Source organism: Hyla sarda, chromosome 3, assembly GCF_029499605.1.
Source record: "Hyla sarda isolate aHylSar1 chromosome 3, aHylSar1.hap1, whole genome shotgun sequence".
In the NCBI taxonomy this organism is placed as follows: Eukaryota; Metazoa; Chordata; class Amphibia; order Anura; family Hylidae; genus Hyla; species Hyla sarda.
This window is the reverse complement of record NC_079191.1, coordinates 84,063,395-84,080,075: the sequence shown is the minus strand read 5'-3', so window position 1 is coordinate 84,080,075 and position 16,681 is coordinate 84,063,395. Positions and strand designations below refer to the sequence as shown.

Genomic DNA, 16,681 nt, shown 5'->3' with positions numbered 1-16,681 from the left:
TACCTGGCGGTCTTGTTTTTGTTGGTGTGAAACTCGGCCTTTTTTCTCCGGTCGCGGTTTTCCTTCCCGACCCCTTTCCCTTTCCAGTCGGGGCTGGCCCAAGGGTTGGCTTTCAGCTTCCTTAAGGGTCAAGGTTCAGTTCTTTCCATTCAATGTCCTCTGATGTTCATTGATCATGTCCGAACCTGGTTCAGGGAGTGGCACAAGCTGCCCCTCCTTATCAGTCCCCTTCTTTCCCTTTGGACTTACACTTGGTCTTAGGTGCACTGCAAGGCACCCCTTTTGACCCTCTCGGGGGACATTTTTCTTCGCCTCCTTCCCCGGAAGGTGTCGTTCCTTATTGCTCTTACCTCTGTTAGGAGGGTGTCAGAGCTGGTAGCTCTCTCCTGCTGTTCTTCCTTCCTGGTTGTATACCAGGACAAGTTGTTTTCCGTCCAGGTCCGTCCTTCTTACCTGACATGGTTTTTGACTTTTTCATCTCAATGAGAACATCGTCCTACCGTCCTTTTTGTCCGGCCCCTTCTCATCTCTGGAAGCGTTTGTTCCACAACCTGGTTGTGGTGAGGGCTGTTCGGACTTATCTCTGTCAATCCTTTCGGCAGTGTGATCCCCTTTTTTTTTTGTTTTTCCGGGAAGGTCGTTGTACAGGACAACCTGCTTCTACGGCCACCATTTTTCGGTGGATCCGGTCTGCTATTTTGGGAGCTTACCGCTGCAAGGGGAAGATCCCACCCTTCAGGGGTTTGGTTCATTCCACCCGTTTTTCGGGGCAGCCTGGGCCCTCCGCTGCGTGGCTTCGGCCTTGCAGTTCTGTAAGGCATCCGCGTGGTTGTCTTTGTACACTTTCTCAAGGTGCTACCAGATTCAGACCTTCGCATCAGTTGATGCTACTCTGGGCTGTAAGATGTTGCAGACAGCGGTGGTCCAACCGTCCACCTGTCTGATTCCTTACCCACCCAAGGGACTGCTTTTGTACGTCTCATGGTCTGTGTCCCCCAATGGAGCTGATAGAGAAAAGGAGATTTTTTATGCTTACCATAAAATCTCTTTCTCGAAGGATCCATTGGGGGACACAGCTCCCACCTTTTTTTTCTGGTGTTCCTATTTCAGTTATCTGTCCGAAGGTGTGTTCAGTTGCCTTTTCTTCTGATTCCTCGGACAGTTTGTGGTTTTCTCTTGACCTGTCGGTCTTCTCCTATTGCTCTGGGACTAAAACTGATTAGCTCAGGTATCCTGCTGGGAGGAGCCGACTTTTCTGTTGCCATAGTGTCAAGCCTCCTAGAGACAGCAGCATACACCCATGGTCTGTGTCCCCCAATGGATCCTTCGAGAAAGAGATTTTACGGTAAGCATAAAAATTCTCCTTTTTATAGAGTACCTGTCAGCAAATAAAACTTTCTAATATAGTGTTCCGTGTGTAATTACCAGATACTTTCCCATTCACTTGCTTTTAAAATTAACAACATAAATATGTTTAGAAAAAATGGACACTAGGTGGCTTTGTTCTCTTCCCTCCCACAATTAATACAGCGAGTTTGGTCTCCTCCGGCCTGGCAGGAGTCCAAACTCAGGAAGTGCTTCTCTGCACTGAGCTTGATTGACAGCTGCACAGAACCTCACATGCATAGAGCCTCACTAAAAGCTGCACAGAGTTTGAGGTCTTCTATTCATCACAGCACTGCAACAATGTGAGGGCAGATGTTGTCACCCATCAGGCTTCAGTGATGTCATGCCTGCTGGGTAATGCCCACTTTCTACTGCTGGGAGATAGCACTATGTGAGCAAGAAGAATGGTATGATACACAGCTTTTTAAAGCTCTGCCATTTTTTTTTTATGGGTGGGAGGAGTGTTAGGAGTAGTTAGGGAACATAAACTGAGTTAGTCTAGAAAAGTTTATTTGGCGACAGGTACTTTTTAAAGGTTGCAAGGTGTCTTCCATTTAATGGATGCCATAATAGCATGTGGATGATGGCTGTCACTATACAGGTTCTTCTCAAAAAATTTGCATATTGTGCTAAAGTTCATTATTTTCCATAATGTAATGATAAAAATTTAACTTTCATATATTCTAGATTCATTGCACACCAACTGAAATATTTCAGGTCTTTTATTGTTTTAATACTGATGATTTTGGCATACAGCTCATGAAAACCCAAAATTCCTATAAAAAAAATTTGCATATTTCAGCCGACCAATAAAAGAAAAGTGTTTTTAATACAAAAAAAGTCAACCTTCAAATAATTATGTTCAGTTATGCACTCAATACTTGGTCGGGAATCCTTTTGCAGAAATGACTGCTTCAATGCGGAGTGGCATGGAGGCAATCAGCCTGTGGCACTGCTGAGGTGTTATGGAGGCCCAGGATGCTTCGATAGCGGCCTTAAGCTCATCCAGAGTGTTGGGTTTTGCGTCTCTCAACTTTCTCTTCACAATATCCCACAGATTCTCTATGGGGTTCAGGTCAGGAGAGTTGGCAGGCCAATTGAGCACAGTAATACCATGGTCAGTAAACCATTTACCAGTGCTTTTGGCACTGTGAGCAGGTGCCAGGTCGTGCTGAAAAATGAAATCTTCATCTCCATAAAGCTTTTCAGCAGATGGAAGCATGAAGTGCTCCAAAATCTCCTGTTAGCTAGCTGCATTGACCCTGCCCTTGATAAAACACAGTGGACAAACACCAGCAGCTGACATGGCACCCCAGACCATCACTGACTGTGGGTACTTGACACTGGACTTCAGGCATTTTGGCATTTCCTTCTCCCCAGTCTTCCTCCAGACTCTGGTACTTTGGACCACTGAGCAACAGTCCAGTGCTGCTTCTCTGTAGCCCAGGTCAGGTGCTTCTGCCGCTGTTTCTGATTCAAAAGTGAAGTGGCTTGACCTGGGGAATGCGGCACCTGTAGCCCATTTCCTGCACACGCCTGTGCACGGTGGCTCTGGATGTTTCTACTCCAGACTCAGTCCACTGCTTCCGCAGGTCCCCCAAGGTCTGGAATCGGTCCTTCTCCACAATCTTCCTCAGGGTCCGGTCACCTCTTCTCGTTGTGGAGCGTTTTCTGCCACATTTTTTCCTTCCCACAGACTTCCCACTGAGGTGCCTTGATACAGCACTCTGGGAACAGCCTATTTGTTCAGAAATTTCTTTGTGTCTCCCCCTCTTGCATGAGGGTGTCAATGATGGCCTTCTGGACAGCAGTCAGGTCGGCAGTCTTACCCATGATTGCGGTTTTGAGTAATGAACCTGGCTGGGAGTTTTTAAAAGCCTCAGGAATCTTTTGCAGGTGTTTAGAGTTAATTAGTTGATTTAGATGATTAGGTTAATAGCTCGTTTAGAGAACCTTTTCATGATATGCAAATCTTTTGAGATAGGAATTTGGGATTTTCATGAGCTGTATGCCAAAATCATCAGTATTAAACAATAAAAGACCTGAAATATTTCAGTTGGTGTGCAATGAATCTAAAATATATGAAAGCTTAATTTTTATCATTACATTATGGAAAATAATGAACTTTAGCACAATATGCAAATTTTTTGAGAAGAACCTGTATGACATCCCTCACAGCCTTACACACGGAGTAATTCAAGAGGAATTTACTCGAGTAATTCCTCTTGAATTCTCCGCTCCAAATGAATGCACATCTCCTCTGCCCATTGACTTTAATGTTATTTCTGCTGGCCTGTTCACACTGCGGAAATTCTGCTAGCAGAATTCCGACGCTGAATTCTGTTCCGCTTGACGAAAGAACATGTTCATTCTTCAAGCGGAATCCACTAGCAGAAATCAATTGAAGTCAATGGTAAAAAAAAATTCAGCCCGACATCGTTTTCGCAGGCAATTTGCTCGCAAATGTCTGAAAAACCCTTCACTTCTTTCTCCCCCATGTCTGCGCGCAAGTTCTTTTTCCTCCCGTAAATTTTTCAGCGTGAATTACTCTTCATTTACTCCATGTTAACGCACCCTTAGGGTTGTCCAACCAATGACACTTATCCCCCTATCCAAAGGATGTCTAACCACTGGAACCCCTACAGTCGGGAAAATGCAGGTCAAGAGTCTCCTGCCGGAATGGAGTAGCAGTCACACATGTACGCTGCTCTATTCATTGCCTATGGAACTGCTGAAGATAACTATGTACCATACTTTTTTTTTCGACAGGCCCATAGACCGTAAATAGAGAAGCAGTGGTTATGTGTGACTGCTGCTAAAATCTAATGGGAGGCATGGGACCCTCCTTACTTAAGATCTCAGGGGTGTTATTGTTGTTGGGACTACCCTTTTTATTGTAAACTGATCCAGCTTTTCTGCCATATACACTAAACGTTGACCAAAATTGAGGTTGGAATGAGTCGTTACTTAATTTGACGACAACACTGAGCCATGAGGGAAGAGCACCTCATAACTTATTGTTGCTGCTGTCTGCTAGTGAACCCTCATGATGCAACAATCACATGCAAGTGTCTACTGCAGGGTTTATCCAACCAGGGTGCCTCCAGCTGTTGCAAAATTACAACTCCCAGCATGCCCGGACAGCCTTTGGCTGTCCGGGCATGCTGGGAGTTGTAATTTTGCAACAGCTGGAGGCAACCTGGTTGGGAAACACTGCTCTACTGTGTAAGGGCCTGGTACACATTGAGAACAAGAAACCCTTCTTTGTTCCATCCCAGCCTTGTAGTGCAGTCATTTCATGCTCGATGTTAAAATACAGGTGTCTACTGTGACAGCCAGCCGTGTGTGCGACATAGCTCGGCTCAGATGTATAGTAATCTGGTAAAAGTTGTTTTATGTGTAGCTAGCTGCACTGCAGTCCTTATTATTGTATATACATCAGTCTTTATTTTCGGGTGATGTAACACCCAGCCGGTGATGCAGGGATACCTGTATTTGTTAGACATTCCACTTGTGCTTTGCTTTAGCTTTTTTCTTGTTGTGTTCAATTAGTAAATTGACCATTGCATTGCACTAAATGTACGTAGCTTATAGCCAGGATTATGTTCCTGTGGTCTAAAGAGGACTAATATTCCCCCAAGCCCACTGTGACAATTGTTTGTCCTTTACTTATCTTCACAGATGACCGCCATGTACAGTATTCGGCTGTCAGCAGTTTTGTCTTCTTGCGATTCTTTGCTGTAGCTGTTGTGTCTCCTCATATCTTCCATTTGAGATCCCACCACCCAGTAAGTTACTAAAGCGATAATACTAACTCCGCCTAATATAAACATACTATGGTATAAAAATGTTCTGCAATATTCTATTAACTTTTGTATATACAATTTTGTTATAGTAAGTTTTTAGTAACTATTGAGGATCCATCCTTCGGATTCCAGGAGGCCATGTTGCTACATGTAACTGTTAAAGCGTACCTATCAGATCATCCAAAATAAAAACTTTTATATGTTGCTCAGTATCTCATCTTGATCATGTACATATCCTTTTTTATGTGTCTATGACCTATATTTCTTTAAGAATTCGCTTTTTATTTCTGAATTACCTTAAATGAGAACTCCAAAATAAAAAAATTGTCCCCCATACTGAAGGGCAGTAAAAAAATACATACATACCTTCCTCCGCTCCCCCGGGGCCTCCGGTAACCGGCACCAGTCTCCGCCGCGATCCTCTTCCTGGTTGCTGGTGGTCATCGAGTCATACTGTGCTCAGCCAATCACTGTCCGCAGTGAAGTCCTGTCTCGGCCGGCAATAGGCTGAGCAGCAGTGTTAGAACACTTCAAGACACGCAATTCTTCACTACACCGGCACCTGCTACTGGGGCCGAAAATGTCACACTGCCGCTCAGCCTATCGCCGGCTGAGGTGGGACTTCGCTGCGGCCGATGATTGGCTGAGTGCAGTATGAGTTGCCGACCACCAGCAACCAGGAAGAGGTCGTGGTGGAGACTGGAGACGGTTACCTGGGGGAGCGGAGGAAGGTATGTACATTTAAATTTTTTTACTGCCAGCAGTATGGGGGACAATTTTTATATTCTGGAGTTCTCCTTTAATGTTGTCGATCAGAAGCAGGGGGGGGGGCGGGTCCCTTTCTTCTCCTTTCTTCTTCGTCTAGAGTGAAAGTAAACTGCTCCCGGCTAGCTCAGCGGGCTGTTCGGGACCGCTGCAGCAAAATCGCAGCATCCCGAACAGCTGGCAGACAGAAGGAGGGCCCCTACCTTCCTCCTGCTTCGCCGATCGCCGAATGACTGCTCAGTGCCTGAGATCCAGGCATCGATCAATGTTATCCTACGAGATAACTAAGATTGATGTAAAAGATCAGTTAGTGCAGTATTATAGCCACTAGCCACTAGAGGGGGCTATGACACTGCAAAAAGTGAAAAAAAGATAAAGATCATTCCCTAATAAAAGTTTGAATCTCCCCCCTTTTCCCATAAAAAAAAGTGTAAATAAAAATAAACATGAGTTATCGCCGCGTGCGGAAATGTCCGAATTATAAAAATATATTGTTAATTAAACCTCACGGTCAATTGCGTACGTGCAATAAAAAATTCCAAGGTCCAAAATAGCATATTTTTGGTCACTTTCAATATCATGAAAAAATGAATAAAAATCTATCAAACGTTTGATCAATACAAAAATGGTATTGCTAAAATCTTCAGAACACTGCGCAAAAAAATGAGCCCTCATACAACCCCGTATGCAGAAAAAAAAAGTTATAGGGGTCAGAAGATGACAATTTTAAACGTATACATTTTCGTGCATGTGGTTATGTTTTTTTTCCAGAAGTCCGACAAAATCAAACCTATAAAATTAGGGTATCTTTTTAATTTTATGGACCTAAGGAATAAAGATAAGGTGTCATTTTTACCGAAAAATGTACTGCGTAGAAACGGAAGCCCCCAAAAGTTACAAAATGGTGTTTTTTCTTCAATTTTGTTGCACAATGATTTTATTCTCAGTTTCAACTTGGATTTTTGGGTAAAATGACTGATGTCATTACAAAGTAGAATTGGTGGCGCAAAAAATAACCCATCATGTGCCAAAAAAACGGAAAACCCTCAGTCCTTAAAGGAGTAGTCCAGTGGTGATTCAGTGGTGAGCAACTTATCCCCTATCCTAAGGATAGGGGATAAGCTGCAGATCGCGGGGGGGTCCGACCGCTGGGGCCCCCTGCGATCTCCTGTACGGAGCCCCGACAGCCGGCGGGAAGGGGGCGTGTCGACCTCCGCACGAGGCGGCGGCCGACACGCCCCCTCAATACAACTCTATGGCAGAGCCGAAGCGCTGCCTTCGGCAATCTCCGGCTCTGCCATAGAGATGTATTGAGGGGGCGTGTCGGCCGCCGCTTCGTGCGGGGGTCGACACCCGCTATCTCGGCAGAGAGCCGGGGCCCCGTACAGAGAGATCGCAGGGGGCCCCAGCGGTCGGACCCCCCGCGATCTCAAACTTATCCCCTATCCTTAGGATAGGGGATAAGTTTTTCACCACTGGACTACCCCTTTAAGGGGTTAAGAGGTTCTAGATTATCAAAATAGTTTGCCTAAAAGACTCTCTTATAAATATGTTTAATGAGAAAATTCTATACCTCCAAGATGCATGATCTATGTTGCATTTTTATTCTGCTGTCAGGGCTCAAGTCCTGAGTTTCTGCACTTTTTTTTTTACAGCAGGAACACAATTCCTATTAGCTGGAGTCCTTCAGGATCAGCCTTTGAGTGGATATCTTGGGTGACTTCCTGCACTTTTTTCCCCAGGACTTGATCCCCGCATGTCACCTGTGTGACCAAAGCCTTAAAGGAGTACTCTAGTGCAGAGTAATCCTGCTCCGTCCTGCCCGGGCTGCAAAATAAATGAAAATGAACCATCACTCCCCTCCCTGGGTTCCCGCGGAGCGCCACTACAGCTGATCGGTCCTCCGGTCCATCCTCTTCATACTTCCGGGTGTAACTAAGCGTCACATGGCGCTCAGCCTATCGCCGGCCGCCGCGATGTTCTGCCTCGGCCGGCGATAGGCTGAGCGCCATGTGACGCTTCGTTACACCCGGAAGTATGAAGGAGATGGACTGGAGGACCGATCAGCTGTAGTGACGCTCCGCGGGAACCCAGGGAGGTGAGTGATGGTTCAATTTCTTTTATTTTGCAGCCCGGGCAGGACGGAGCAGGAATACTCTGCACTAGAGTACTCCTTTAAAGGGATACTCCACTTTTTTTTTTTTTTTTTTTTTTTTTTATCAACTGGTGCCAGAAAGTTAAACAATTTTGTTAATTACTTCTATTAAAAAAAAAAAATTCTTAATCCTTCCCGTACTTATTAGCTGCTGAATACTACAGAGGAAATTATTTTCTTTTTGAAACACAGAGCTCTCTGCTGACATCATGAGCACAGTGCTCTCTGCTGACATCTCTGTCAATTTTAAGAACTGACCAGAGTAGGAGAAAATCCCCATAGCAAACATATGCTACTCTCGACAGTTCCTAAAATGGACCGAGAGGTCAGCAGAGAGCACTGTGCTCATGATGTCAGCAGAGAGCTCTGTGTTCCAAATAGAAAAGAATTTCCTCTGTAGTATTCAGCATAGGGATCGACCGATTATCGGTATGGCCGATATTATCGGCCGATAATCACGATTTTGGGCATTATCGGTATCGGCAATTAGTTTGCCGATAAGCCGTTAATTAAAAAAAAAAATCGGTATAAGTTATCGGCTATCGGCCCTAACCTCCACCGATTATCGGTATCGGCCCTAAAAAAACGATATCGGTCAATCCCTAATTCAGCAGCTAATAAGTACTGGAAGGGGAAAGATTTTTTAATAGAAGTAACTTTCTGGCACCAGTTGATTAAAAAAAAAAAATATATCCACCAGAGTACCCTTTTAACCCCTTAAGGACCCAGCCAATTTTCAGTCTATGACCTGGCCATTTTTTGCACATCTGACCACTGTCACTTTAAGCATTAATACCTCTGGGATGCTTTAACCTTTCCGAGATTGTTTGTTTGTTTTTTTGTGACATATTCTACTTCATGTTAGTGGTAAATTTCTTGGTGAAAAATTCTTTTTTATGAAAAATTTTTTAATTTAGCATTTTTCTAACTTTGAAGCTCTATGCTTGTAAGGGAAATAGACATACCAAATAAATTATATATTGATTCACATATACAATATGTTTACTATATGTTTGCATCATAAAGTTGACATGTTTTTTACTTTTGGAAGACATCAGAGGGCTTCAAAGTTCAGCAGCAATTTTCCGATTTTTCAAAATCGGAATTTTTCAGGGAACAATTCAGTTTTGAAGTGGATTTGAAGGGCCTTCATATTAGAAATACCCCACAAATTACCCCATTAGAAAAACTGCACCCCTCAAAGTATTCAAAATGACATTTGGTAAGTGTGTTAACCCTTAGGTGTTTTTCAGGAGTAGCAGCAAAGTGAAGGAGAAAATTCAAAATCTTCACTTTTTACACTGGCATGTTCTTGTAGACCCAGTTTTTGAAGTTTTGCAATGGGTGATAAGAGAAAAAGTCCCCTAAAATTTGTAACCCAATTTCTCTCGAGTAAGGAAATACCTCATATGTGTACGTCAAGTGTTCGGCGGGCGCAATAGAGGGCTCAGAAGGGAAGGAGCAACAATGGGATTTTGGAGAGTGAATTTTGCTGAAATGGATTTTGAGGGGCATGTCGCATTTAGGAAGCCCCTATGGTGCCAGAACAGCAAAAAAAAGACCCACATGGCTTATTATTTTGGAAACTACACCCCTCAAGGAAAGTTACAAGGGGTACAGTGAGCCTTAGCAGTTGTGTTTGACAACTTTTTGTGAAAGTTGGATGTGTAAATGCTGGTGTTTCCCCAAATTTTACATGTTTACAAGGGGTAATATGAGAAAATGACCCCCAAAATTTGTAACCCCATGTGTGGACATCAAGTGCTCTGCTGGCGAACTACAATGCTCAGAAGAGAAGGAGCGCCATTGAGCTTTTGGAGAGTGAATTTGTTTGGAATGGAATTCAGGGGCCATGTTAATTTACAAAGCCCCCCGTTGTGCCAGAAAAGTGGACCCCCCCACATGTGGCACCATTTTGGAAACTACACCCCTCACAGAATTTTATAAGGGGTGCAGTGAGTATTTACACACCACTGGCGTTTGACAGATCTTTGGAACAGTGGGCTGTGCAAATGAAAAATTTAATTTTTCATTTTCACGGACCACTGTTCAAAAAAACCTTTCCAGACACCTGTGGGGCGTAAATGCTCACTGCACCCCTTGTTACATTCCCGTGAGGGGTGTAGTTTCCAAAATGGGGTCACGTCCATTGTTCTGGCACTACGGGGGGCTTTGTAAACACACGTAGCCTTTAATTCCGAACAATTTTTTTCTTCAAAAGCCCAATGTCGCTCCTTCTCTTCTGAGCATTGTAGTATGCCCGCAGAGCACTTTACATCCACATATGGGGTATGTTCTTACTAGGGTAAATTAGGGTAACACCAGCATTTTAGTGAAATGTTTTATTTTTTTTTCCCATCCAACATGAAAGAAAATTCGTCGAACACTTGTAAAAAGTGGTATAGTGAGCCTTAACACCCGACAAGTGTTTGACAAATTTTCTTTAAAGTTGGATGGGAAAAAAATAATTTCACTAAAATGCTGGTGTTACCCTAATGTATTTCCGTACAAATTGCGTTACAAATTTTGGGGGTCTTTTCTTCCTTTTACCGCTTGTGAAAATAAAAAGTATGGGGCAACACCAGATAGGGCTTCTCATCAGGATTCTAGCCATACCTTTTTTTTTGTCTTCATAATCCTTTCTGCCATCGAGAGAGAGGCTGGCTTTGTTAAATTATAAATGAGGCTTAAGTGCCAAGGGGGTATTCCCCTGCAAAGCAAGAGCCCATTTTTTCCCCAACAGAGCAGGAGTCCAGGGTTAGCCAGCCTCAGTAACATATGAACAAAAAGGCTTATTTCTCTATCTGCTCCATTGGGGGGGACAGACCATGGGAATATGCTGCTGTCACTAGGAGGCTTGACACTATGACAAGAAGAAAAGTCGGCCCTTCCCAGCAGGATATACCCGCCTACAGGCATCTGAGCTAATCAGTTTTAGCTTAGTGTCTGTAGGAGGCAGACGTTGGTCTGGAGCTCTCCGGACCTGGTCTCTCATTTTAATTTTTTTCAGCTTAGGGACGTTTAGTTAGATTTTTCTCTCCCTTTATTTTTCTCTTTTCAGGTGCGGTCTCGGGAACATAGCATTCACTGTTTCCACATTTGTGAAGAAGGGGCACAGACATTGAGTCATGTACTGTTAACCCCTTCTTGCAACCTGTCAGCGCCTGGGGTTGTACCTTTGGGGCCGGGTCCCCCTACCTTCTCTGCTCGTCTTGCTGTCTCAGCCTGGCATGATGTAGGTGACTAAATGCTGACTGAAGACATCATGAGGTAAGTTCTATGGAAAGGTGAGTATTTCTCCCCTTTTTCTTTCAGGTTTCTGGACTCTCAACCTCTGTAGCCCCCTGCTTTGGTGCCCACGGCCCTTCTCGGCAATTCTGATATATGGGACATTATGTGGTGCAGGAATAATGTTTACTTCACTTTTATTCTCATGTACTTCACTGACTCTTACTTTCTGCGCATGCGCAGGTATATATGTTTTAGTTTCGCTTCAGCTGAATCTCTTTGCGATGCGATCGGAGTGCCGGAGATCCCTTACCCTGTCGGCAGTGCTGTTCGCACTAGCCTGGTGGATCCCTGTCTCCTCATGCCGAACACACGTTACTTTGCTGGCATTAGGGGGGAATTCTTTATGGCCGTGGCACACTCTGCTCAGGGACCTTAGCCCCGCCCACACTCTCCCGGTGGGGATTCCGGCCCTATCCCACGTTAGCTCGCGCATTGTGAGTCTGATGATTATCCTATCAGTGCAGGGCTCGTGCATCTGGGGGCAATTCTAACCAATGGGGGCCTGCCTGATACTAGTCCGGCCCCCGCCTTTTCATTGGTCTAGCCCTCCTGCTCCTCCCTCCCTCCGGAGCTATCTCTCTGACTGAGGACCGGATTTTTTTTCCTCACACAGCCTGCTTCTTCTCTTCAGGAGGGACACAGACTTGTGTGGGACTGCTTCTTTTTTCTCTCGCTTGCGCTATATCTGAACCCAGAATTTTCCCCCCTCCAGACAGGTACCTGGGACCTTGGTCACCTATTATGCCTGCATGGGCTGCAAGACTAAAATGCCTTGTGGCTCTGCTGAACCCATTTGTTCTGCGTGTAACACTGCGCCCCCAAGCCCTCCTGGTATTTCTGCCTAGGACGTTCCCCCAGACCCTGTGGGCTTTGCTCTTCCTCCAGTATGGGTGTCTTCCCTCTCCCAGTCTTTTTCCGAATTGATGCAGGTCTCCCTTTCTGTGGTGACTATGTTGAAGTCCTCCTTACGCCAGCCCTCCTGAGAGACTCGCTCTCCTTCACCTTATTTTAGGCGCTCTCACAAGCTTCTTAGGGGTTTCTCCTCTGGCTCGTCTCCAGAGGCCGCAGGCGGGAATGGGCACTCTCCTCATAGCTATCTCCCCTCTTCCCCGGCGCCCCGACAGCGCCCCCCTTCTAAGGGCCACACTCCTGGTCGCCACTCTAGGTCTCCAGATCTGCGTACCAGGTCAGTTTCACCTTCAACCAAGGCTGCCTCCACCCACTCCCACTCTCCTGGGGAACTGGAAGATGAGGCTTCAGGTTCTGCCTCTGACTCAGAGGACTGAACTGGCATGGCCGACATAGTAGACAACTTGGTCTCTGCCAAAAGGGACACCTTGCACCCAGAGGACCCAGGAACTTCGGACCCAGCTCCAGAAGTTTCCTTTCATCGCTCCTGTCCTTCACCTAAGGTTTTCAGCTCTCATGCTGTATTTGACATCTTGCTGGAAGCATCCTGACAAGCGCTTTCAAGGGACTAAGAAGGTTCAGGCACAATTTCCTTTTGCTCAGGACCTCATTGCAAGGTGGACATCTCCACCAACTGTGGATTCTCCTGTTTCCCGCTTGTCAAAGCGACTACTCTGCCCTTGGCAGATGCAGCTTCCTTTAAGGACCCGGCTTTAGGGACGTTCCTCTACGTCTACTTTCCTGGTCTACTTTTCTACTTCTGCTTGGGTGTCAAAAGCACTTTCTGTCTGGGCTTCTCGACTCCTCCGCCAGGGCATTCTATCCGGGCCCCTGCGGAGGATTTGGCGCATCTGGCACTTCAACTCTCCAATGCTGGTGACTATTTGTGCTCTGCTCCTATGCAGTCGGCCCGTTGCACGTTTTTTTTGCCACAGGCAATCTTGTGGCACTTTGTCGTTCCATGTGGCTCAACGCCTGGGACGCTGATGCCGCTTCCAAGTAACCTCTCAGAGTTTCCTTTTACTGGGTCTCTACTGTTTGGAACATGCCTGGATGAGATTAACCTCAGTGGCGACTGGAGGTAAGAGTTACCAAAGAATAAGTCTTGCAGTACCGACTCCTGATGGAAGTCGACCTTCTTTCGGTCCTATGGCTCCAGTAGGGCGCCCAAACCGGCTTCCTCACAGGACATGACGACTCTTTCATAAGGCTCGTCCTCCTGGAAATCGGAGAACCGTTTAGGCCGTTTTGCGGCCAAGGCGGGCACCCGTAAACCTACCTCTGCCTGAATGGACGCCCCCCACTCGCAGATTTTTCTCGGTTGGGAGGGCATCTGTCACTTTTCCGGGATGTCTGGTTTGCCCACGGGCAGGACTCCTGGGTCCGAGATGTCTTTTCCAACGGCTATCGGATCGAGTTGGCTTCCTTTCCGAAGGATCACTTTTTTCATTCTCACCCCCCCCTCGTTCCCCTTCTGTGTTAAGGTCCCTTATGGCTCAGGGAGTGATTATCACAGTTCCTCCCAGGGAGCATTTTTTCAGGTTTTTATTCCAACCTGTTTGTGGTCCCCAATAAAGGGGGTTCTGTTCGCCCGATCTTTTGACCTGAAGCACCTCAACAGACATCTACTCCTCTGTCATTTTCGGTAGTGGCGTCCATGGATCAAGGGGAGTCTCTTTCCTCGGGACATCCAAGATGCCGATCTCCACATCCCCATTTTTCAAGCACATCAACTTTATCTTTGCTTCGCAGTTCCAGAGGGCCATTTTCAGTTTGTGGCCCTTCCTTTCGGACTAGCCACTGCTCCGAGGGTTTTCACCAAGGTCCTGGCGGCAGGGTCCCCCTCTTGCGAGTACAGGGTGTATCAATGATCCCCTACCTGGACGATCTCTTGGTCAAGGCTCCAACCAGGACCCAGAATCAAATTAGTCTCCACCTTGTCTCAGTTCGGCTGGATGACCAATCAGGACAAGTCCAACCTGACTCCTACCCAGTCTCTAGTCTTCCTGGGACTCCAGTTCGACACGGCGTCCACCAGAATCCGACTCCCGTCGGTCATCGTCGACCTCTATAACTTGCTCTCCTGTCCTGATGGGACAGATCTCCGCTATCCCTCGTCCTTCCCTTCTCCCAATCAACATCTTGGAACTCAGGGCAATCTATCTTTGCTTGCGCCGTTGGGAGAACCTTCTCCGGGACAGTCCTGTTCATGTCCAGTCGGACAACTCCACAGCTGTGGCGTATATCAATCGCCAGAGCGGCACCCGCAGCTCAGCTGCGATGGCCGAGGTCTCCAAGGTCCTTCTCTGGGCGGGACTCGGTTACATCCATCTCAGCGATTCACCGGGTGTGGACAACTGGGAGGTGGACTTTCTCAGCCGATCCTCCGCCGACCCAGGCGAGTGGTCTCTTCATCCAGAAGTGTTTGCGGAAATCTGCATTCTCTGGGGCACTCCAGAGGTGGACCTGTTCTGATCGCGTCACAACCAGAAGGTACCTCACTTTGTGTCAAAATCCCGGAATCCCTTGGCTCTAGGCATGGACGCCCTGGTGATTCCTTGGTTGCACTTTGCCCTGCCCTATCTCTTCCCTCCTCTTCCTCTCCTTCCCAGGGTCCTGAGGAAGCTCAAGGGGGAAGGCTTCCCTGCTATTCTCGTGGCTCCGGACTGGCCCAGGAGGGATTGGTACGCAGACGTGGTTCAGCTAGTGGATGATGCTCTACTGCGCCTCCCACTCCGTCCAGACCTGCTTTCTCAGGGTCCTCTTTCCCACCCCAATTTACAGTTGCTGCATTTGACGGCGTGGCGGTTTAGACCGTGGTTTTGAGAGCCAGGGGTTTTCTAACCAAGTTGTTCGCACTATGATCAGGGTGCGCATGCCCTCTTCTGCGAAGATTTACCACCGTACTTGGCGGTCTTATTTTTGTTGGTGTTCCGTTACTTTCTCCCATGACTTTCCTTTTTACTGTCTGGGTTAAAACAACAGTTGGCTCTCAGTTCACTTAAGGGCCAAGTTTCGGCTCTTTCCATTCTTTTTCAACGTCCCCTGGAGTCTGATCCTCATATGTCGACCTTTCTTCAAGGTGTGGCTCACGCGGCCTTGCCTTACAGATTGCCTACTCCCCTTGGGATCTGAACTTGGTTCTCGGTGCCCTGCAGGGGGCTCCCTTTTAACCTCTTAGGGACGTTCCTCTACGTCTACCTTCCTGGAATGTGGCGTTCCTTATGGCGGTCACTTCTATTAGGCGGGTTTCGGAGCTGTCAGCTCTATCCTGCCGCTCTCCCTACCTTGTCATCCACCAGGACAAAGTTGTTTTTCGTACGGTTCTGTCCTTTCTACCTAAGGTTGTTTCCGCCTCTCCTCTCAATGAGGACTTAGTCCTCTCGTACTTTTGTCCGAGCCCATTTCGTCCAAAGGGACGTTTGCTCCATAAACTTAATGTGGTACAGGCCGTTCGGACCTACCTCTGTCACTTCTTCTTTTCGTCAGTGACTCCTAGTTTGTACTTACGGAGGGTCGTCGTAAAGGACTACCTGCTTCCAAGGACACCATTTCTCCGGATCCGGTCAGCTATTTTTGAAGCTTTCCGCTTTAAGGGGAAAACTCCACCTTTCAGGGTCTCAGCTCATTCCACTCGTTGTGTCGGGGCCTCCTGGGCTCTCCGCAACCGGGCTTCGGCCTCGTAAGTTTGTAAAGCTCCCACCTGGTCATCTTTGCACACTTTTACAAAATTCTACCAGCTTCATACCTTTGCATCTGCTGATGCTAGTCTGGGTCACAGGGTTATTGCAGGTGGCTGTGGTCCAGCCTTCCACCTAGCTTGCTCCTCTTTTACCCACCCTGGGGACTGGTTTGGTACGTCCCAAGGTCTGTGTCCCCCAATGGAGCCGATAGAGAAAAGGAGATTTTTATGCTTACCGTAAAATCTTTCTCGGAGGATCCATTGGGGGACACACCACCCTCCCATTTTTTCTGGTGTTCCTAGTTTGGTTACCTGTCTGAGGGTGTTTCAGTTAATTTTTATTCTGCGGTTCCTCGGACAGTTTCTGTTTTTTTTTTTTTCCTACCTGTCGGTCATCTCCTACTGCTCTGGGACTAAAACTGATTAGCTCAGGTGCCTGTAGGTGGGTATATCCTGCTGGGAGGGGCCAACTTTTCTTGTTGCCATATACCCAAGGTCTGTGTCCCCCAATGGATCCTCCAAGAAAGAGATTTTACGGTAAGCATAAAAAGGAGACCTTTTTGGCGCTGGAAAGGATTTTTAAGATAAAAAGTATGAGAAGCCCTCTCTAGCCATGAACTTATTTTTACCCGTTAGGTAGCTGACAGGTCTGCATTAAACAGTTTTTCCATTTAAGAACAGTCATGT

At 46.6% G+C, this 16,681-nt stretch overlaps 1 protein-coding gene across 3 annotated transcripts in view; it reads left to right on the top strand.

Moving 5' to 3' along the window:
• Window positions 1-16,681, top strand: part of RASA2 (RAS p21 protein activator 2) — a 132,409-nt gene that overhangs the window by 89,350 nt on the left and 26,378 nt on the right. For all 3 annotated transcript variants that reach the window (XM_056564468.1, XM_056564469.1, XM_056564470.1), the window contains one exon: window positions 5,068-5,174. In XM_056564468.1, coding sequence (XP_056420443.1) covers window positions 5,068-5,174 — 107 coding nt within the window. The remainder of the gene's footprint in view (window positions 1-5,067; window positions 5,175-16,681) is intronic.